The sequence below is a fragment of the Botryllus schlosseri genome, chromosome 2 (assembly GCF_051294905.1).
Source record: "Botryllus schlosseri isolate E-star chromosome 2, Bs_hap1, whole genome shotgun sequence".
In the NCBI taxonomy this organism is placed as follows: domain Eukaryota; kingdom Metazoa; phylum Chordata; class Ascidiacea; order Stolidobranchia; family Styelidae; genus Botryllus; species Botryllus schlosseri.
The window spans coordinates 31857586-31880976 of record NC_137237.1 but is presented as its reverse complement, the minus strand read 5'-3'; the positions used below and the strand labels follow the sequence as shown (position 1 = coordinate 31880976).

Genomic DNA, 23391 nt, shown 5'->3' with positions numbered 1-23391 from the left:
ATGACAGTGGAGAGGTGGAGAGCTGAAACTGACAATGGCCTCTATGTGGCACAAACGGTCATCGTGATTTGATACTTGCCCATGCATTGGAGCAAAGAGTTTCGAGTTCTGGTGGAATGGTTTGAAGGTGCATATACCGATTTGGCAATAAATACAGCGCACGCAGCATGAAGTTGCTACCAGTAATAGCTTACGCAAATTTTCAAGAGAAAGAGCTTGACTTACTTCCGACACTGGAAGATGACATGTCCACACAACAACCGATACTGCAAACTTAGGAACGCTATGATTTAAACTGTATTAAACGTCCGTATACGACTGGTTAATACTGTGAATTTAATAGCAGTCTATAAATACACGATAATGACGCTCTGCACCTGCAGCATCTTTTACTGTTAAAACGAGGCCCGTTATAGATGGGAAGTTGAGAAACCCTGGTTTAAATCATTGTTTGAAATATATTTCAAGCAATGTTTTTTAAAACACTTCTTGATTCAAAGTAATAACACAGCAACTTATCTCTCGCGGTGAAAATATTTCACAAAACCTAAGAAATATGCTTGAAAATTATATATACCCACAATTGTCACATTTTTCCTATTTTCAGTTGCGTAGTAACATTCCACGGTCAAGGAGTCCCCATCTCTGAGTGTAATTGGCTCTTCAAAGTATTGCGTCTCCTGATAGTCGAAATCGTAATATTCATCCCTTGCCATCGCCTGTAGTTCTATCCCATTCCTGGAATGATGGACGAGATGATAATCGGCAGTGGCATTTAATTTTGGTCACTGATGCAACTCGAGAACTGTTTGAATAACAGCTCAGATTTTCGCGAAAGTATAACGGAGGAGCTGTCGAGAAAGCATAAACCACGATAATTTGAAGTTGAAGCCGAGGGGAAACGATATATTCAGCTCAAAATCTTATTCAATTAGACCAGGATTTGTCATATATGGATTAGGAATAGCCATGAGTGTTAAAATTGGCTGATGCATGTCCATGACACACACCGGAGGGCTATGGTTGCATCAGAAATATGCGAGTTTGGAACAATATACCGTGAGTGTAACATCGGGATTATGTTCCTGCCAGAGGTGGTCAGTAACGAAGTACTTCCACTTTTTTTGAAGTACCCAAGTAGTTTTCTGCTACTTGGTTACTTACTCAAGTAGATCAAATGCCCGCTACTTCTACTTCGTAATATTTTGTGATCTACTTACTTACGTTTTGCTATTTTCAGTTTGTCAAGTAGAAGTAGTTTAATCCACCAATCAGGAAGATAGCCTGATGAATTTCGGGACTGTTTTCACGGAATATCAATATTTAATTTTCAGAGAAGTTGAGAAAGCCCACAATTTTCGCCGCGCTTCGCGCACAGCGGATATGGAGTGACCAGAATGATTTCACGAAAGTATCGATGAATATAATTTAGGTTCCGTTCACACTCCTTTGTCGCTCATATGAAATATTTCATCACAGTATATATAGACCATCATAACGTTTTAAACTGATGTTTCGCAACCTAGCATTTACTTATCATATCGTAATCTAACAGTCCATTGCGTGTGACTTATTTTTTACTATAGACCTGTTTTAGCATACAACCTTTGAAACTTTCTGGACTAAAGACATGGAACACATTTTCCGCTTCAAGAAGTAGTATTTATAATTCTCTTTCAATTCCCAGTATCATACTTTGAGTTCTAATCAATTTCACTTCTTTTGTCTGGAGAACATACGTGTTGAAGCATAGAAGAAAGCGTAGTAATGCCTTTAATTTCTGGAAATGAAGCTACACAATATGGCATTTTTACGATTCACCGTATTTTAAATCAACGTTTACTAATCGTGCAAAATGTTTACACCATATCCTATACAACTTCTCCGTATTGCTCTTCGACTAAACTACGAGCCTTATAATATGGGGACGGCGCCACACCATGACATTTTATAAAACGGGCTATTCGAGTAAACAGAGGATTAGTACCGCATTTCCATATCAATAATAGCATTTTCATCCCATGATTTGGACGAACGCTTATGCTGTCGAAAATTGGATACCTGCTGCTATGCATCAATATGTATTAAGCTCTGCACCTTTCACACAGATCAATGTGCAGCTTTTGACAATCCATGCGAACGAATTACGGTCACAACTACTCACTTACTTGAGTAGATTCAAAGTGAGTCAATTCTACTTCTACTTCAAGTAGTTTTAGGTTGCTTATGGAAGAAGTACTTCTTCTCGTACTTGAGTCGATTTTTTTCTTTGCTGCTACTTCTACTTCTACTTGAGTAGATTTCTTGACTACTTTGACCACCTCTGGTTCCTGCGCGATTATAGGTAGGTACCGATGAAGCAAAAATACCAATAGTCAAATCTAGTATGTATATTGTATAGCATATATAGCAGATATTTGAAAAACATTTGGAAGTAATTCTTTCTGCTCATAATCGTATAGACCTGCAGTTTATTTGCCTGAGTACAACCGATTGCCACTTGGCAATATGCTGATAAATGCGACATATCTTACACCAAATGGGTAAAATAGACCACTGTTTTAGCAGTTTTCTTTCATAACCTGAACATTAGTACGGACGATATCGACCATGCGGGGTTTGTGAGTGCATTTCAAGCTCATCAGCACGAATATCAATACGGTGCATCATAAAAGTACTCCTGATACCTAAAATGGCGAAGTCTCATTGATCGTCCGGCAAGATGAGAATGAAAGAATACTCCAAAGACTTCAACTTCCGATACGCCCGCCTTTTCCATTCCCTTGGAAAATGATTGCAATTAAATTCCGCGGATAATGGAATCCTAAATCGCATCATGATGAAGGCCATAATATGGATGTTGTCTGATAGCACTCGCCAACAAAAAACTTTATTTGAGTTTCAAAGATATTTCAAGGGTTTCTAGGTATGTTTGGGCTGCTGAGTCTGAAAATGACATCCGTTTCTCCGAATTGGCTCTACTTTTTGAGATATCGATATTTGTTATTTATTGATTATCTATTTTATTTAATCGTCGTATGTAGAATACTTGGAATTGCACTGATTTAGAATCTTCTCGGTGATCTATGCCTCACTCCGAGGAAGTACCCGACCCAAAGAAAAAAACTGCACCCGAACTGAAGCTCGAATAACACTTTACCGTACAAGTGAGAAGGAATTTCTTCCGTATTTTAACCAACAAGATTAACTTTTTTACTGCTAAGACATCGATGGGATTTTACTGAAAATAGAGGTATATGATTGATTAGCGTGCTTTGACAGCTTACTAACTGAACTTTGAGCGTTACTGAACGTAGTGTTTAGGCTTTGACGGAACCTGTATTTGATTTACAAAAATATGTTGTTCACCGCTAATATCGCTTAATTTTTATAATTTTGGCTTGATTTTCACATGAAACAGGACTCGCGTATAGAAGGCTCTCTGTGGTAACGATTTCACCAGTAGTATAAGTACCCGGTGGTGATGTGGGAATATAAAATATAATCAAAGACTTCCGGAATTGAGAATGCCGCATTTTGGAGTCAGAAATGTTGTATTTTGAGCTCCCTGATGGTCGAAAATAGGCCTATCGGAAGTCAGAAAAGTGCATTTCGGAAACACAAACGCTGCATTTTGAGCTGTGTGATACGCTAAAAGCGCCCGTTTCGCAAAATATAATCAATAAGCAGACACAGGAAATTCAGAAACGCGGCGCGTTGTGCATTTCATCGCAAGTGGATTTTGAAAACATGTTTTCGAGCGCGACCTATATTCCGTGCGACAAATGACTCTGGTATCCTGCCCGCTCACATCCTGAATTGTTTCCGTGAAAACAGCTGGTTGGGTGTTTTGTACGGCTACAGTATACTGTACTATCGTAATATGGTATCGAGTATTATGAACATACCAGAAACAATCGCTCAGTGCCAAACTGACTCAGTGTGTTAAGTATATCACGAATCACAGATGTATACATTTAATGTGTTTATTAGTGACCCGTAATCAAGCTCTTTACAAATGCACGAACAATTTTATCATTCTCATATTCTTTATCACCAAAATAATTTAGATACTGTTCAGTTGAAAAACCTTGACATCTTTTAATCAAATATGAAATACAATGATCAGCGCACATATCAGATTTTTTACTTTGAAGCTGTTGCCTGGTAACGCTGAAGTCCTCTGGGCCTAGAAACTCGAGTATCTGGGGTTTTAGTGGTGGGAAACCAAGGGAATCATGGAAATGAGTAGAGTTATCGCCATATACACACACCCAATGAGAACCTGGTAACGTTGATTCGTCGTAATTGATGACAACAGCAAATTTCTGGTTAACTGATATTTTCGGTAGCTGATCCACAGCGTAAGTCCCTATGAATAGACTTTTCGTATCAGGATGATTGAAGAGAATATTATTAATCTCATCCGTGTTCATATTTCTACGACCTGTCTTTTCTGGCTCAGTTGTAAGAGGTGTTGATACTCTTTTAAGCACAGCAATGTCACAGACGTTGGTAGTGGCTTGGAGGTTGCCAAAACCAGGTGTACGGTTCCAGTTTTGTGTAGTTGGTAACACCCTAAGCTATTGTCTGGGGTCAAATCACACACGAACAGAGTATAACCGTTCATATAGTCGGTGGGTGATATATTTAATGGTGCCTCACCTTCCCACCTGCCTGTCTCAGAAAAGAGCATCATATAAACTTCTAAACCCCCTGATTTATCGAAATCGAAATGAGTCAAAGTAATTACTCATCGGTGCATATACGACTTGACATAAACATATTATGTTTCGAGTACACAAGATTTGATTACCCGGTCAATCGCAGAAGAGAATTAATTTATCGCAAGTGAATCGGTATATTACAGTGTAAAAAATATCGGAATGTCAGCAACTCTTACGGGTATTGTTATTACCACATTCACTAATTTATCCGGCTAACTCGTCATGATCATTCTTGAAATCAATGCAAACCTGGTCACTGACTTGAGTTAACCACAAAACAGCATCAATTTTTTAATTCTGCTTGTAGCTGTTGGATTATTCGCATTCGTCGATAGAGAATATTATTGAACTCGTAAGTATGCTATTTCAACGAACTTTCGTTTTATTCCAACCGCGAAAAATAACGTCTAATCGTAAGACTTGAATCAAATCACACATTTGTTTGATGATAACACACATACAACAAAAACATTATCGTGATTTTGTAAACTGGTCATACTAATCAATGCATTTGCCAATATTAAAATACAAGTCGTCAGACCCTTTTGTTTAAAGCAGGGGTTCTCAACCCGCGGCCCAGACGATTATTTTGCGGCCCGTGACATCTTTCATTATAAACGCAATTAATTCTGACACGGTATTTTTACAAATTAATTTTATCTTAATACTTAGCACTTTTATCGCACCGTCTCTCTTTCATTTGATTACTCATTCATGAAAACATTGGTTCTCAAACTGGAGGATGCGCTGCCTTGGGGGCCTGAAAGCATCTGAGAGGGGCGAAGATGTGGTCAACTGAACAAAAAAATTTGCGCGCTGCGCAATTTATCTCCGCTTCCTAGTTATTTCTCGGTTTATAGTCAGATTTTCATATTTGAGAATTCTCTCATCAACAGCCATAACCTTCCTTGCCATCGAACTAGCCGTTTATGTTGCTATAGCATTATGGTTGCATTTTGTTATATGACGATAGGGGCCACTAAATTTTACCTATCAAAAACGGGGGCGTGTCTAAAATAGTTTGAGAACCCCTGCTTTAATGTGTTCTCGTTTCTTGATGTATGCTCGACTTAAGATTGGCATTGATTTGAATCGGTATTCGACTGGACTCTAGTTCAAGAGAATTCCGCAACGTAGTAGGCCTACATTTTTAAAGAGTGTTAGACTCAGTGCAAACGTTTGTTGAGATTGCCGATGACGATACAGACCAATCGTTCAAAATTGATTGGAATATCGCTAAAACCAAGAAATCTGCTAAAGAAGGTGTTATTTCAATAGAACCTCAACATTCTGTGCGAATATCTGCTGTTTTCGGAACTTAGTAGCAAGGACAAGATCACCCGACGAATTGCGAAGATACAGTCGTCTGATTCAATCGTGACCAGACGAGAAACATCAATGTCAGTCGGTAGTTTATAGCATGTTCTGAAACACATTGCCGCGTAGACTTCTTAACCCAGCCTCGGACGAATCCACTGATACTGCATAACTAATTTTCTGGTTGAATTTTATCAGAGTGGACGTATATGCAGAGTAAATACAGGCTAGGCAAACATGGGGAGGGGACCAGCAAAAATATTAACTTGACAAAGCTGACTACTGGAATTATTGATGCAGGGCCCCAGGCTTGGAAGGAAAGAAAAAGGGCCGATTGGTTTGCTCAGAAATGGCCCCGATCACCAGACTTCTTCATATATCACTCAGAGCTCAATGTGATAATAGCCTCCGTAACGCAAAAGTTACCGTAATTTTATACTTGCTCTCTCACGCATTGAAACAGAGAGTTCGGTTCTCTGGTGGAAGGCCGGGTTTGAAGTTGAATATACCGACTTGGTATCGAATGCAATGCACGTTCCGTGAAGTGATTTACTTGCGCCGCAAGAAGATAGGCCGACATATAGTCTTACAACAAGCAGCAGCTGCAAACTTACGAACGCTGTCCATTAATGTTTTAGAATGCATAAAAACGTACTACATGACCGTATACGACTGGTAAATGGGCTACATTAGCCTAAATGTAACATTAGCCCACAAATACATGTAAATATTTTTCTGTGGCCCGCAGCGTCTTCTGCTGTTAATATGCGGCCCGTTATACAAGGAAAGTTGAGAACCCCTGGTTTAAAGTATCATTTTGTAAACTGGTCATGCTAATCAATGCATTTGTCAGTATTAAAATACAAGTCGTCAGACCCTTTTGTTTAAAGTATCATTTTGTAAACTGGTCATGCTAATCAACGCATTTGTCAATATTGAAATACAAGTCATCAGGCCCTTTTGTTTAAAGTATCATTTCAAATTGTAGAAATAGATTTGTTGTTGTCTATGTCAGTCATACAAAATTACATTTCTGCGAGACCGAGGCAAAGTATTTTTTATTTGAATAAAACAAATCATTCATCTTCGACTTGTGGTCTCAAATCACATTCGACAATTCATCACGAATGCATTGAAGCGAAGTTAGGAAAAAAGTTGTACAACAAAATTTTTGAAAACAGTGTTATTACCATCTCCATTTGTGAATCTACCTAACACAATCGTGAATCGATGTTTCCAAGTACACCGCAGCGTATTAAACTCGCTAGAGTTGTCAATGTAAAATTACGTATGTGTTCGAATTTCGTAATGAAATATTCTTGATTAGGAATTAATTTATTACTCACCTCTGTATGTATTACAGAATGCTATAATGTGCTTGCTAAGATTTTACAAATCGGTCAGTTGTAATCGCCAGGGTCAAATGTAAAGCAACAATATCGTTAATGTTGAATTTACACACCAACACAAAACATATTTTAATAATTTTCGTTGGCAAGTCGTTATTGATACATTTAACAATCGCTTCAATATGTTATTATTAGAGTGTGTGGTGAGAATTGAAACACTTACGCGCATTTCCGGGTTTCAAGATATCACACTATACGAATTGACATAACGCCGCTTGATTATTGCTTAATCCGTTCGCACCATTTCAGAAACACTTTGGTAATCGCAAAATCAATTTCGAAAATGTTTGTTACCGTTATCTTAGTTGGATAGACTTGGGTTATTTGTAGAACACGCACTATCAAAGAAATCAGAAACACAACCTACGTGGAAATATGGTAAATGTGTTTGTTCATTAGTACTATTGATATAACTTTCTCCATTTCCATTCGGTAAAGTAATTTTCACCACAACACTTAATCACTAAAAGATCTTACTTGGATGTGGTTGAATTCTAGACAACATCAGTCCTAACTTAGCAGTACAAGTCCCCGAGAGTATCACTGAGCTGTCAACATAGCGCTCATATTTGAATCTATCACTTAGTAGATTAAAGCTAAAGCATCGATAGTAACAACCGACGTGATTATTATTATTATTTATTTCGTAATCATTTCAACAAAATTACACACACTGTATAATACATTGGTTGTTTTTGCGTGTTACATGAGAATAATCGGATCACAACGAACTCAAGGTGTATTTTACTCACTCGTCGCATTATGGACATTTCCCAACATCGGTTCCGTCGTATGGATAGTTTTTCAAGATACAAATTATATTAGTGTCGCAGAAAACAATTTGGTGTAACAGAAAATAATTTTCACACGCTTGAAATATGAAACGAATGCGTAAGTCTTCATTCAATATTTTCTTTGCGACACATATTTTGAAAATTGCCCCACTCGAATGTTGATCGAGGTTTATCACATCAGGCTTTCGTCGGTGAATTAAGATTACATCAAACCTACGAATCTGTAACTGTGTCGTTCAACTAACTGAGTTGTGATCACAATTCGCTACCGTTTTCGTTTAGTGTTTGGTGAACATACCATACGACAAACAGTCAATTCCGAAGTATTGCATTGTTCCTAATTTCTATCGTCAATAGAAGTACATTTGTTTCGAATTTGTAACAATCACATTTTTTACGATACGAAGAATTTTGAAAAACTTATGTTTAGAAGAATGGTTCATTTCGGGGTGGTTAAACATTCAACTGTAGCGGATACTAATTGTCACAGTCAACTGATTTTATACCAAGTAGTTATTTAGGCCACAACATCCAAGGTACAGAAAAATGTATGTCTCTCTACGTAATTGAGAATATCTATAACAAAATACTACAAAACCGTCTCTAGGTTGGTTATGGAGCTATACTCTGCAGACCCTTTCTTCATTCGCGATTGACAACTATCTTGTTCACATAAATAATATGTTCACTGTCCCGATAAAATCAAATAAACACTCTGCACAAGACACACAAATCCTGCCCTTCAGGTTCAGCGCGACATGTAACATTCGTGAAAATATCGTCCTGAAATTCCCATTTCGCACTCACATCGGTATTCAAACATTTTTTGACAAAACAAAAATTTTCTACCACGTTTTCGCGGCGTCTTTCGTGACACAAAGCCATAGTCACTGGTTGACAGATCTGTCAATGTAATCGCAATCATCTTGTTTCCCCTAGATAACAGTAGATATGTATTCGACCCATGCCTCACCAATCTAACACACAGAACAAGCTACTTTACTAAAGAAAAGTGGATGGTTATCGAATGATTGTACTCACATCAATACAACCAGAAGACAGTTGCTTTTGAAAACTAGATATTCGGTGTCATTTACACTCTCGCGCTAAGTCGTATAGTGAGTATGTTGTATCAATCGAACTGTTGAATAACGTGAAAGTGTTTCTTGCGCGTCAAGGTCTCTTAAAACATGCATTAAAGCGTCACAGTCACAACCTAATTGAAAACACGAGTCTATTTTCTGTGTTTTATCACAAGCTATCACGATATTGACTATTAGATTTTCTTCACCAACCTCGAAGCATATGTGCAATCTATCATTTTCATCGAACACACAACTCAACAAGAGTATTTACTAGTTGCAACCAATATTCTGATTTTGTTGTACATATAGTTAATAATTATTATATTATTGATATATAGTTAATAATTATTATATTATTGATAATATTATAAAATAAATATCATCGAGATCTGTTTGTGATTTTAGTGTGTATTGCATACCCAGGAACCCCATAATAAAATTAAACCGAATTGACATAATGCATAAAGAGTTGAAATGTTTCGATTCGATTTACGCGTGATATTCGGTGGAGTTTCAAAAAACGAGTCATGCAACGACATTTCCGAAAAAGTGCATCTCTTTTGCGTTGCTCGAGACCGAACATGTAATATACACATTTGGATAACGATCTTGTTTCATCATATGTGTGATATGTTCAGTGTTCGCGCCCGCGCGATGATACAAATCAATACTGTGTATGAGACGTGCAAATCTTTCTCACGCCTGATAGTGCAGTAACGGCAACCATAGTCGGTGTGAAGCGACAGCGGTGAACAAGTCACATGATTGTGCTAACCTTCTGTAGAGTCACATATTGCATTTCCATAAGTATATTTCAAAATACGATTTTCGTTTGGCGATCATATTCTCGTAACCATACACAACCGACAATTAAGTATTTTGGCATTGATTGCTGTCAGTTTCAGATTAATTATCCAACGAACAGTCACAAAAAATATACACCAAATCGATTTCAGTATATTTGTGTAACCGCATAGGCTATTTACTTGTTATAGGGGGCATCGCATCAGAATTATCGGTTACCAGCATGCAATAACAATGTGATGTTGTACACCGACATAATGTTTTAGAAATGTGGTGAATAATACAGGTTTCGATACGTGGATTATGTTCTTGTTCGGATTCGTGCTTTGAATTTATTTTCCAGCGTCAATATGTCTGAAGTAACAATTTAGTAACCTGGTTGGTACTTGGGTAACGGTAACGATCTTCGAAAATGGATGTATTCATTCTCGCCACCGTGCTATTGATTCGGGTTGTATGCTTGTGAGTATTCTTGGTAGCACTATACAGATGACAGGTACACGGATATGATGCGTTATTCGTTATTGATCAATGCATATCACTCAAAATCATTCAAAATCGGATAACCAATATGAGAAAGTTTTTGTAAATATATTCACTCTGAATCGGTAAACCAGAACTAATGATCAATATTCAAAATAAAGATGTTCATTCATAACCCGTGTTTGCTTCCATGAAAAATACCAATGCATATACCTTCACACATATCAATTTCTTCACGGTTTTTCAGTCATACCAAGTATTTGTGTAAATGAGGCGTATGACATTACATGCAATGTGTCGGTGTACAAATATTGAGAAATAATGCAAGTTTTGATCCATAGGTAGCATTATCATAGCCGTCAATTTTCATACCAGTGATTTGGTACGCCTTATTATATTACAAATTAATTTTGACGATCTCCAATCTTGCAACGAGAGATCAATAAAATCGACTTTGTTCAACGGAGGGGTTGGAGATCCAACGCGCAAACACTCGCGTATTCGTCTTACTACATGGTTATTCGATCAACTAGACCGTTGACGCTATCGATACAATGAACAGCACAAAAGCGATATATTAAAAGTTAAATATGGGAACCATGAACAACAATGTAGCCCGATTTTCGTTGAATATTCACAACACCGATGAATCGATACATCTCTCTACCGTTGACTTCGACGATAGAATTGCCATCCCAATGCACAGCTCGAATTGTAGGCTCATCGGGCGTGAAATCCAAATCAAATAACACCAAGGTGTGCTTTCTCGATTTCAGGATCTGGACAGAGGCATCATGCCTGTGTTTCAGCACTATCGTGTGAGGTAAGAGAAATCTATCAACGCAAATACGTATTACCATGATCCCTGTAGATATAATCAACTGAAATCAACATCGCTCAATAGATATGTGGTGATGTTCTGTTTCGGAATGTGGCCTGGTGAGCTAGACCAAGACTTTTGACAACACATATTAATGTGTGAAATTACGAGGCAGCGCTCTCTTGTGGACACTAACATAATTTGTATCTTGAAAAACTATCCATACGACGGAACCGATGTTGGGAAATGTCCATAATGCGACGAGTGAGTAAAATACACCTTGAGTTCGTTGTGATCCGATTATTCTCATGTAACACGCAAAAACAACCAATGTATTATACAGTGTGTGTAATTTTGTTGAAATGATTACGAAATAAATAATAATAATAATCACGTCGGTTGTTACTATCGATGCTTTAGCTTTAATCTACTAAGTGATAGATTCAAATATGAGCGCTATGTTGACAGCTCAGTGATACTCTCGGGGACTTGTACTGCTAAGTCAGGACTGATGTTGTCTAGAGAGAGAGAGAGAGACAGTCTTTATTTTCATCAAACCAAAATACATAACAAACGGCAGTGATGGTGGTACAGAAAATATGTGTGCACAGTATTCGGTATTAGATAGGAATGATCGATAAGACCTGAAGGTCATCTAGTCTGATCACACCAGCATCAAACAGGTACACTTGACTCTGAACAGTCTGGCTGTAAAAAAATGTTTAGTTAAGAAAGGAAAATAGAAAAAAAATCAAACAATAGTAGCAAATGATCAATGAAGCAATGTCTGGGCGAGGTAGGGCAACAGTATTAGTGTAACGACAAGAGGTGATCAAGTAGGGCTTTTTTGAATTTATTATAAGGCAATTCACGGATATGTGATGGTAATGCATTCCAGACGATAGGTCCCGAGTAGTCGATAGATCTCTTAGTTAGGTTGCTATTGGGTGAGGGTAAGTAGATGTTTCCTTTAGACGAGGATCTCGTGTAATGGGAATGGACATGTTTAGCAGGTATGAAAAAGTCATCAAACACAGGAGGCAGACTATTGGAAAAATATTTGTGAACAACTTTTGATACTTCGAAGCGATATAGTTCATCAACTCGCAAAATTCGATGCTTACGGTAGTAAGGCGATAAATTGGTACGTAAAGGTACAGATGAGATCAGCCGTATCGCACGGTTTTGCAGGGTTCGAATTCTGCACAAAAATGTTGTGCATGCATTTCCCGATACTACGATTCCATATGGCAGATGAGAGTGGAAAAGAGAGAAGTAGATGGTTCGTAGTACTGATCTGGAAACCAAATATTGGAGACGGGTCATTATTCCCACACACCGAGCTAGTTTTGATATTGTGCATTCAATATGCTGCTCACAAGACAATTTGGAATCAATCGTGACGCCGAGATATTTTGCTGAGTCACATATTGAGATTTGTTTATGATTGATGTTTACAGTGAAATTATGACTGGCATTATTTAAAACGAGCATCTCGGTCTAATCTGCATTCAAACTCAGTCTGTTTGCTTGGAGCCATCTCGACACTTTTGGGAGTTCCCTATTCACAGATGCATGCAAACCATCGACAGTGTTGGAGGTTATGAAGAGGTGAGTATCATCAGCAAATAGCGTTGTGCGGAATAAAGATGCATTACCAATGTCGGTAATATAAATGAGGAAAAAAGTCGGTCCAAGGACTGAGCCTTGTGGCACTCCACAAGTTTTATCTCGGGTAGTCGTTCTTAATGTCCCCAGTTTAACAAATAGTTTGCGGTTTGCCAGGTAGCTTTCAAGTAGAGTTGCTGCAATACCCCTGATTCCATAGTGTTCTAGCTTGTATCTTAAGATTCTGTGGTTAACTGTGTCGAAAGCTTTGCGGAGATCGATAAAAATGCTGCAGCCACTTTCTTTTTGCTTGATGGTCTTGTAATAGTCCGTTACAATTGATAGTATTGCATGGTTGGTGTTGTGGTTGGATCGGAATCCATGCTGAGTCGGAGACAGTACTGCATTCAATTCAAAAAAGTTATTGAGTCGGCAGTCAATCAGTTTCTCAAAAACCGTGGCAAGATTTGGCAAAACAGATATTGGTCGGTAGTTAGAAATTAGCTTTTTACAGCCTTTCTTGAACACTGGCATTACTCTGGCAGTTTTCAGTGCATCTGGGAAAATGCCTAGACGTATCGACTCATTAAAGAAGATGCATATAACATCACCAATAATATTAAAGACTAGCTTCAGAAAGTGAGTTGGGATGAGATCGGGTCCTACTGCTTTGTTACTTTTCATTTCAGATAATACGATCGCAACTTCTCCTTTACTTGTCGGCTCAAGAAAAATGGATTTCTGAGGGCCAGGACTCAAGTACGAGAGAAAGTCATCGGAGGAGTTTGGTATTGAAGCTGCAAGATCCGGACCAATGTTGCAAAAATACTGATTGAACTTTTCTGCTACTGCAAGCTGGTCTTTGATGATGCTGCCATTCTCGAGTAGCTCGATGTCATCAGCACTCTTGGGAGCATTACCTTTAGTTAGGTTGATAATTTCTCCAATGGTTTTCCATGTGTTCTTTGGATCTTTGGAGCACTCTTCAAATCTTTTTTGGAAGTATGCTTTTTTAGCATTTTCTTTCATATGCGTCACTTGGTTTGCATATTTTTTGTACACTTTTTGGCCTTCGATGGTGCCTTGCAGATAGTAGTGCTTATGCATCCAATCCCTTGTTTTGATCGCAACTATAGTATGTCATGACCAATCCAGGGTTTCGATTTCAAGCGCCAATTCAAGAATTCAACCACATCCAAGTAAGATCTTTTAGTGATTAAGTGTTGTGGTGAAAATCACTTTACCGAATGGAAATGGGGAAAGTTATATCAATAGTACTAATGAACCAACACATTTACCATATTTCCACGTAGGTTGTGTTTTTGATTTCTCTGATAGTGCGTGTTCTACAAATAACTCAAGTCTATCCAACTGAGATAACGGTAACAAACATTTTCGAAATTGATTTTGCGATGATCAACGTGTTTCTGAAATGGTGCGAACGGATTAAGCAATAATCAAGCGGCGGTATGTCAATTCGTATAGTGTGATATCTTGAAACCCGGAAATGCGCGTAAGTGTTTCAATTCTCACCACACACTCTAATAATAAAATATTGAACCGATTGTTAAATGTATCAATAACGACTTGCCACCGAAAATTATTAAAATATGTTTTGTGTTGGTATGTAAATTCAACATTAACGATATTGTTGCTTTACATTTGACCCTTGCGATTACAACTGACCGATTTGTAAAATCTTAGCAAGCACATTATAGCATTCTGTAATACATACAGAGGTGAGTAATAAATTAATTCCTAATCAAGAATATTTCATTACGAAATTCGAACACATACGTAATTTTACATTGACAACTCTAGCGAGTTTAATACGCTGCGGTGTACTTGGAAACATCGATTCACGATTGTGTTAGGTAGATTCACAAATGGAGATGGTAATAACTCTGTTTTCAAAAATTTTGTTGTACAACTTTTTTCCTAACTTCGCTTCAATGCATTCGTGATGAATTGTCGAATGTGATTTAAGACCACAAGTCGAAGATGAATGATTTGTTTTATTCAAATAAAAAATACTTTGCCTCGGTCTCGCAGAAATGTAATTTTGTATGACTGACATAGACAACAACAAATCTATTTCTACATTTTGAAATGATACTTTAAACAAAAGGGCCTGATGACTTGTATTTCAATATTGACAAATGCGTTGATTAGCATGACCAGTTTACAAAATGATACTTTAAACAAAAGAGTCTGACGACTTGTATTTTAATATTGGCAAATGCATTGATTAGTATGACCAGTTTACAAAATCACGAGAATGTTTTTGTTGTATGTGTGTTATCATCAAACAAATGTGTGATTTGATTCAAGTCTTACGATTAGACGTTATTTTTCGCGGTTGGAATAAAACGAAAGTTCGTTGAAATAGCATACTTACGAGTTCAATAATATTCTCTATCGACGAATGCGAATAATCCAACAGCTACAAGCAGAATTAAAAAATTGATGCTGTTTTGTGGTTAACTCAAGTCAGTGACCAGGTTTGCATTGATTTCAAGAATGATCATGACGAGTTAGCCGGATAAATTAGTGAATGTGGTAATAACTATACCCGTAAGAGTTGCTGACATTCCGATATTTTTTACACTGTAATATACCGATTCACTTGCGATAAATTAATTCTCTTCTGCGATTGACCGGGTAATCAAATCTTGTGTACTCGAAACATAATATGTTTATGTCAAGTCGTATATGCACCGATGAGTAATTACTTTGACTCATTTCGATTTCGATAAATCAGGGGGTTTAGAAGTTTATATGATGCTCTTTTCTGAGACAGGCAGGTGGGAAGGTGAGGCACCATTAAATATATCACCCACCGACTATATGAACGGTTATACTCTGTTCGTGTGTGATTTGACCCCAGACAATAGCTTAGGGTGTTACCAACTACACAAAACTGGAACCGTACACCTAGTTTTGACAACCTCCAAGCCACTACCAACGTCTGTGACATTGCTTTGCTTAAAAGAGTATCAACACCTCTTACAACTGAACCAGAAAAGACAGGTCGTAGAAATATGAACACGGATGAGATTAATAATATTCTCTTCAATCATCCTGATACGAAAAGTCTATTCATAGGGACTTACGCTGTGGATCAGCTACCGAAAATATCAGTTAACCAGAAATTTGCTGTTGTCATCAATTACGACGAATCAACGTTACCAGGTTCTCATTGGGTGTGTGTATATGGCGATAACTCTACTCATTTCCATGATTCCCTTGGTTTCCCACCACTAAAACCCCAGATACTCGAGTTTCTAGGCCCAGAGGACTTCAGCGTTACCAGGCAACAGCTTCAAAGTAAAAAATCTGATATGTGCGCTGATCATTGTATTTCATATTTGATTAAAAGATGTCAAGGTTTTTCAACTGAACAGTATCTAAATTACTTTGGTGATAGAAAATATGAGAATGATAAAATTGTTCGTGCATTTGTAAAGAGCTTGATTACGGGTCACTAATAAACACATTAAATGTATACATCTGTGATTTGTGATATACTTAACACAGTGAGTCAGTTTGGCACTGAGCGATTATTTCTGGTATGTTCATAATACTCGATACCATATTACGATCGTACAGTATACTGTCGCCGTACAAAACATCCAACCAGCTGTTTTCACGGGAAACAATTCAGGATGTGAGCGGGCCGGATACCAGAGTGATTTGTCGCACGGAATATAGGTCGCGCTCGAAAACATGTTTTCAAAATCCACTTGCGATGAAATGCACAACGCGCCGCGTTTCTGAATTTCCTGTGTCTGCTTATTGATTATATTTTGCGAAACGGACGGTTTTAGCGTATCACACAGCTCAAAATGCAGCGTTTGTGACTTCCGAAATGCACTTTTCTGACTTCCGATAGGCCTATTTTCGACCATCAGGGAGCTCAAAATACAACATTTCTGACTCCAAAATGCGGCATTTTCAATTCCGGAAGTCTTTGTTTATCTTTTATATTCCCACATCGCTAACAGGTACTTATACTACTTGAGTCTTCAACGATATGGCTTCAGAAGTAGATCAATACTTTATGCACTCACTTGAAAATACAGATGTGAACTCATCGAAGTTGTAGTGTATGAAGTGAAATTTACCTATGCTAAAATTTGCGTATTTTGAGCACTTTTCTAAACAAAAATGTGGAATATCTCAAAGAATAGGGTCTCTTCGGAAAAGCAATGTCATTTTCGGATTCAGCGACATAAGAATATCCTATAACCGTAGTATACAAAGATCGTAGTATACAAAGAGCATTTTAACTTTGTCACAATTTGCGTATTCTTAGCACTTTTCAAACCAAAAATATGGAATATTTAAAAATTAATCGAGCCAATTCAGAAAAACTAATGTCATTTTTGGATTCAGCGACCTAAAAATATACCTTAAAACCGTTGAAACTTTCTTGGCACCAAAATGCGTGTTGACCAGTGTAATTAATAGGCTAACATGAGAGAATAACTAATATCGGCAATATTCGCGTTTGACAGTATATGATATATGTATGCTAACAACTATGGATGGTTTGAACCCAAAGCGAGATAGCGCAGTGGTGTAGTCCGTGTCTTCAACACCAATGGGTTGCAGGTTCGAGTCCGACCAAGGTCGACTTCAGAATTCCTATATCTAAGCGCTGGAGGTTTATCTAGGCTCCTCCTCGCCACCGCATCCGCGTAAGCGGTGTCTTACAAAAAGCCTAGAAGTGGGTCGAGCTATAAGTCGGCTTTTACGGAAAAAATGAATATCGGCCTGGTGTAAATGACCATATTAGTCGACAAATACAATGAATACTACAAAAACAAAAAACCCAAATAAAATCTGGTTCGTGTGATAGTGAACCTTTTTGAAAGGTTCTGTGTTGGGGTTACCATGTTTTGCAATCGGGAAAGGAGGAAACTTTTACCAAATCATAAAAGTTAGTTGATCGAAACTGAAAACTGCCGATTTTACAATATTTACAGGAAATGTTGTTGTGTTTACTAAAACAAAGTCATCACTTATACTCGAACCCCATTTAGTCTCCTTTTACTTTAGTTTTGTGGTGTTGACTAAAAAAAGTTATGACTTTCATCCGACTCCCGAATGACCCGCTCGAACCTCCATATTAACTATTTCACGTCATTTAGGCCGATTTTCAATTGAACCTGCCCATTATCCCAACTGCAAAAGCTGTCAAGGAGGACGAATCGCCAGAAAGGAGGACTTTCAGGCGTTCTCGGAGGACATTTTCAATTTCCAGAAAAAGAAGGACAAATCCTCCTAAAGGAGTACGTATGGTAACCCTATTCTATGTGAACTTGAACACAAACTGATGACGTCACGTGGCGTCATATTGCTAATTCAAACCCTACATTTCTGTTAAGTCATATAGTAATGTACAGTGCACAACAATGGCCGGGAACCTATGGTTCGCGAGCCATATATGGCTCTTTTGGGTATAACGTGTGGCTTTTTGCCAAATATTTATTTTTGTACTGAATTGATCAATATTGCACCGACTTGTTAGTAAATTTTCATCACGACCAGAATAATTATTCTCGTGGCAGTATAAACATGTCTTTGATAGGTAAAGACAATGCCGTCTTCAGGTTTAGGGGCTCGGAGCCCCTCTTTTCAAAATCCTCAAATTTAAGTTGCTTTCACGTTGGCGACCAATATCACTCGGGAATTCTATGTGACCAACTCGAAATCTTGGATTGTGAGATACGTTGATTAATCAAACACCATAGCAGACATGGTGACGCTCATATCGCAACGCAGTTTTCAAATACTAATTGTCTTCCTGCTCTACGGCGCGAAATGAACTTCCGCGGACGTGATATTCACAATTACAAACTCGAATTAAAAACAACGTCATTGCTATCCCTGTTCTTGATTGGTAAGTAGCTCTGTACTACCGGTGATAAAATGTGTGCGTGTGTCGCAACGTTATGTTACCGCCGAATACTTTGAGAACTGAGAAGTCGATCAGTATTTAGATTTTCGGAATCAGTGTGACAGTTACATTCGATTAATATCAGTTATAATAAATTATAAGCTATTTACGATGAATTGCGTTATCAATGGGAAGGCTTGGCCCATCTGTGCCTTACCTCTCGTTTCGAGCTTTATTTTTGAGCAGTAAATACCAGTTCGACGTGTGCGACATAATAGACGAATTGCTGATTGAATTCGCGATTTCTCGTCTGTTATTGTTTGTCGTATTTAGGGCTGGGCACAATGATTCGAGTACTCGAATCTGAATCGAGTAATTATTTTAATGATTCGAGTCGAGTAGCAAAAGACGATCTTTTCGAGTAATGAAATTATACGCTCCTCGCAACTGAAAGTTATTTTATCAACGAGAGATATTGTTTGGATGCTATTTTCCACTGTGTGAGCCTTGAAACCTTGATTGGGCGTATCGCAGCATAAAAAAACATATAATACAAAGATACGACCGATACTGGAAAAACATTTCTGAAGTCATGACCCTCCTACGACATTTTAACTAAGTGCAATGGAATCGGTAGGGTCGAAGAAATACCAAAAGTATCTTTAAATTGCTAGATAACGGGCATTATATTCTTTGTGGTGGCACAAAAGGTACATATTGGAACTTTTACATATTACATTTTGTTGTGACGTTATAATGAGTGATACTCAGGCCTGTTTATTTTTGGATATTGGGTTTTATTTTTGGAGATTCTCCAAAACTAAGATTTGAAAACATCCAAAAATAAGCTTTTTTTGGGTGATGTTTTTTCAAGTTTTTTAATGAAATAAACGAGTCAGAGCAGTGTGAATACTGATGAAACAACACCAGGAAAGTCACAAAAACACACACAAAAAGAGCAATATTGTGAGGGTGGGGGTCTTCGAAACGCTAAAAGTACTTCCACTCACTGGAAGGATCAGAAGCACGGTGACAAGGGTTGAAGAGACGGTATGGTATGAAATCGTGCGAGTGTGGTGCGGGCTGCACCACTGGAACTTGTGGCACAGGCCGAATTCCGCCACCTCTACAACAATCACTTCGTGCACACGATGATGGGACTGAATGGCTACCTCAGACGGCAACAGGACTTGATCCAAGAGATGAAAAGTATGTGCCCCAAGTTTATTGACACCTGGTGGTGGTCAATTAAGAACGTGACCAATTGGTTGACTTGACACCGTACCAAACTCCTTGGAGTTATAAACTAGAAAAGTCCGGCCTGCGCACCTTCGCCGCAGTGGTGGATCGTTCTCGATCGCATGACCACAGAACTGAGCACCACCGTCACGAAGCTTCAGGGACTTGACCATCTGATCGTGGAGCTACAGGAGTAGCCCCATCGCCTGGTCGAACGCCTCCGAGCTTGGTGCCCAGCTGAGGACTGGGACAATGACACCCGCGACAAGGAATGTATTCTGGTCAGAGGGTGCTGGACTATCAAGTTCACTGAGGCACGCAACTTTGTGGAGGATCAGGGGTGTGCACGTGCAGTCCTCGACCTTCTCGAGAACACCGACGAAGAGAAGCCGTCCACGTTCGAGGCAGCCTTTATTGCAGGGCTCCTCGACGGCATTAAAAAAATTGAAGTTGCCGACAACGAAAGGGTCCTGCCCTGTCTATCACACCAAGTGGTGCAACCTCTTAGGACAGAACAGACAATTCTTGCTCTTTTAGATTCTAATAATATAAACAACAGTGATACATATATAATATATATATAGGCTACTTTATTTACAGCTCACTGAATTGATCGACAAACACCGGGGTGGGCTGTGGAACAAGTGAACACCTGAGTAGATCCAGAATATCTAAGACCAATTCCTATCCATGTCTCTCCGAAAAAGAATGGACGTCACTTTCAAGCGCATTATTGACGAGCGCTTGTCAATAGCAAAGGTTTGGAAGATTATATAGTTTGAAGCCATCCGACAGTTCTTTTGACCCATATGGCTCGACGTTTCCCACAACTGCGAGGGTCGAAGCCGATTTCTCGAAAATCAACTGGGAGAAGGGTCTGTACCGGGCGTCACTCACTCATTTTTATTTCGAGGGCATTCTCCAGACCAAAGACTATGTGACGAAAGTAATGGAAAGTTAGATCAAGATCACTGATGATGTCCATGTGTTGAAGGACATGAATACATGATAATAATATACTTTTGGTGAAGTTTTCCAGTAGTAATAGGGCTAAAAACGCCTTCATTTCTTAATTTTGGAGATTCTCCAAAACTAAAATCTGAAAACATCCAAAACTAAGCTATTTTTTGTTATTTTTGGAGAAATCCAAAAATAAACAGGCCTGGTGATACTCGATCACTCGACTCGACTCGCTTAAGCAGATCAGATTGCGAGGAGCCTAGATAAGCCTTTCACGTCTGTAATCATCTGTTACATACAGGACCCTACCGCGCATAACCCCCAACTGGTGCATCGAGCTCGAAGAGGGGTAAAAATTATTTCATGAGTCAACAGAATTTATTACTTGTTTGGAGAATTATTAAACTTCTTTCAAATTTTCTTCGCGCAGTGCGATTTGACATCATTAGATGTCTTGGTTCTATTAGGGGCACCCATCTCCCTATTCAATTATTACGCATGATTTATAGAATTAGGCCTTTCAGTGTCAGCCATTACAGCACCACGACATATCATGACATATCAAGTTTCGGCGAACATGCGACTCCGCGAAATGTGCTGCCAAAGAGATCGACAGTGAGGAAACGTCTGCCTAAAAGGATCGAAACCTTCGGTATATATATGCCGAATTGTCCATTGGGTATAGGCGCCTAAATGGCTGTCCTCAAATATTGCCATCGTATAGCAGTGTTGGGATGACTCGAGTCATGACTTGACTCGAGTCAGACTCGAGTCACCTTTTTTGTATGACTTGACTTAACTCCAGTCACTTTGATAAAATGGCTTGACTTGACTTGACTCGGCGTATCAGAAATGTGGATTGACTCGTGATCGACACAAATTTCACGAGTCAATCTCAAGTCATCAAGTAATCCGTGTCCATAAAAATCACTGTATCTTGCATATGTTCGGATTGTTCGCGAAACGCTGGTGGAACCCGTGAGAGCGACCAATTATTCAATGATCGTGCGTTTTACTGAGCCTCCATTGTTCTCTCACAAATAAATTGACCGCAAACGAAGTGATCGAAGCTTGCAGCTTACGTTGTCGTAAACTAGTATAGTAAAATGTCCATATCTGTTCCCACCTAAACCAAACCTCTAGTTTTATTGAAATTGAAATCGAATATGATTTATAGAGTCCTCAACCATTGGCCCAGGCTCGAATTGTATCACATCAATTTGTAAATGGGTAATGTATATTGCATCTTATTAATTCGTTTCTCTATTCTCAACTTTGGCTGGTAACTGTAAACTGAGGCTATGCAAATAATTACGTAGTTTAGCAGTTCTACGTATATGTATGTGAGCGATACAGCGCCTTCTTGTGTGCATATTTACCTCTGTATTCGTTCATCAGTTCAAAACCAATGACCACTCAATCTGTATTTCAGACAGCTAGCAAAATGCAATGACGGAATCATGACTCCTACTTGAATTGTGACTTGACTCGACTCGTCTTGACTCGAGTCAGCTCAAAAATCGAGTGGCTTGACTTGACTCGAATCAAAATATGCAATGACTCGAAATGGCTCGTGACTCGAAGGTAGTGACTTGATCCCATCACTGTCGTATAGTAGTATATACAATTGCCAATATCATTGACCGAATGTCATTATGAATTCGGGAAAATATTCACGTTAGGCAAGACCAGATAACTGTAACGCACTGTCTTCATAAAAACCGGCGCCCGAGAGAAGTGGTTTAAACGTTACTCGCGAAAGGGCGCCAGATGGGTCGAGCAATGAAATTTGGATCAAAAGTGGGTCGCGAAGTAAAAAAGGTTGGCAATCACTGATTCTCTATCATGATTCCATATCTACCGACTTGTAGCACGGCCCATTTCTAGACTTTTGTGACACCACTTACGCGGATTTGCATGCGAGGAGGAGCCAATATGTATCCCAAACGACCGGAATAGGATTCTGTAGTCGAGCTTGGTCGGACACGCAGCCGCAACCTTTTTGTGTTACAGATACGTTTCATATACCACTACGCAATCTCGCCACATTTAGTAGATATCGTTCTTGAAGTTGTGAGATTGCGGAGTAAGCTCAGAGCAGAGAGTCACTAAATATTTACAGACGGAAATCTGAATATTTCGAGAAAACTTTTCAAAGAATGAATATGAAATTTTCAAAATTGGCAAGGTGCATGCTGTTTTGGTGTTTAAGTTCTTGTCCTGTTATCAGTTGTGTCGACGCG

General features: G+C 38.7%; 1 protein-coding gene across 2 annotated transcripts in view; it reads right to left on the bottom strand.

The window, feature by feature from the left end:
- Positions 1–23391, bottom strand: part of LOC145458074 (DBH-like monooxygenase protein 1 homolog) — a 62933-nt gene that overhangs the window by 14639 nt on the left and 24903 nt on the right. For both annotated transcript variants that reach the window (XR_013921065.1, XM_080336386.1), the window contains exons 15-16: positions 2688–2782; positions 582–738 (exon numbers count right to left, since the gene is read on the bottom strand). Coding sequence is in view for 1 of the 2 variants with exons in the window: in XM_080336386.1 (XP_080192512.1) it covers positions 582–738; positions 2688–2782 (252 nt within the window). In the remaining variant the exon portion in view is untranslated. The remainder of the gene's footprint in view (positions 1–581; positions 739–2687; positions 2783–23391) is intronic.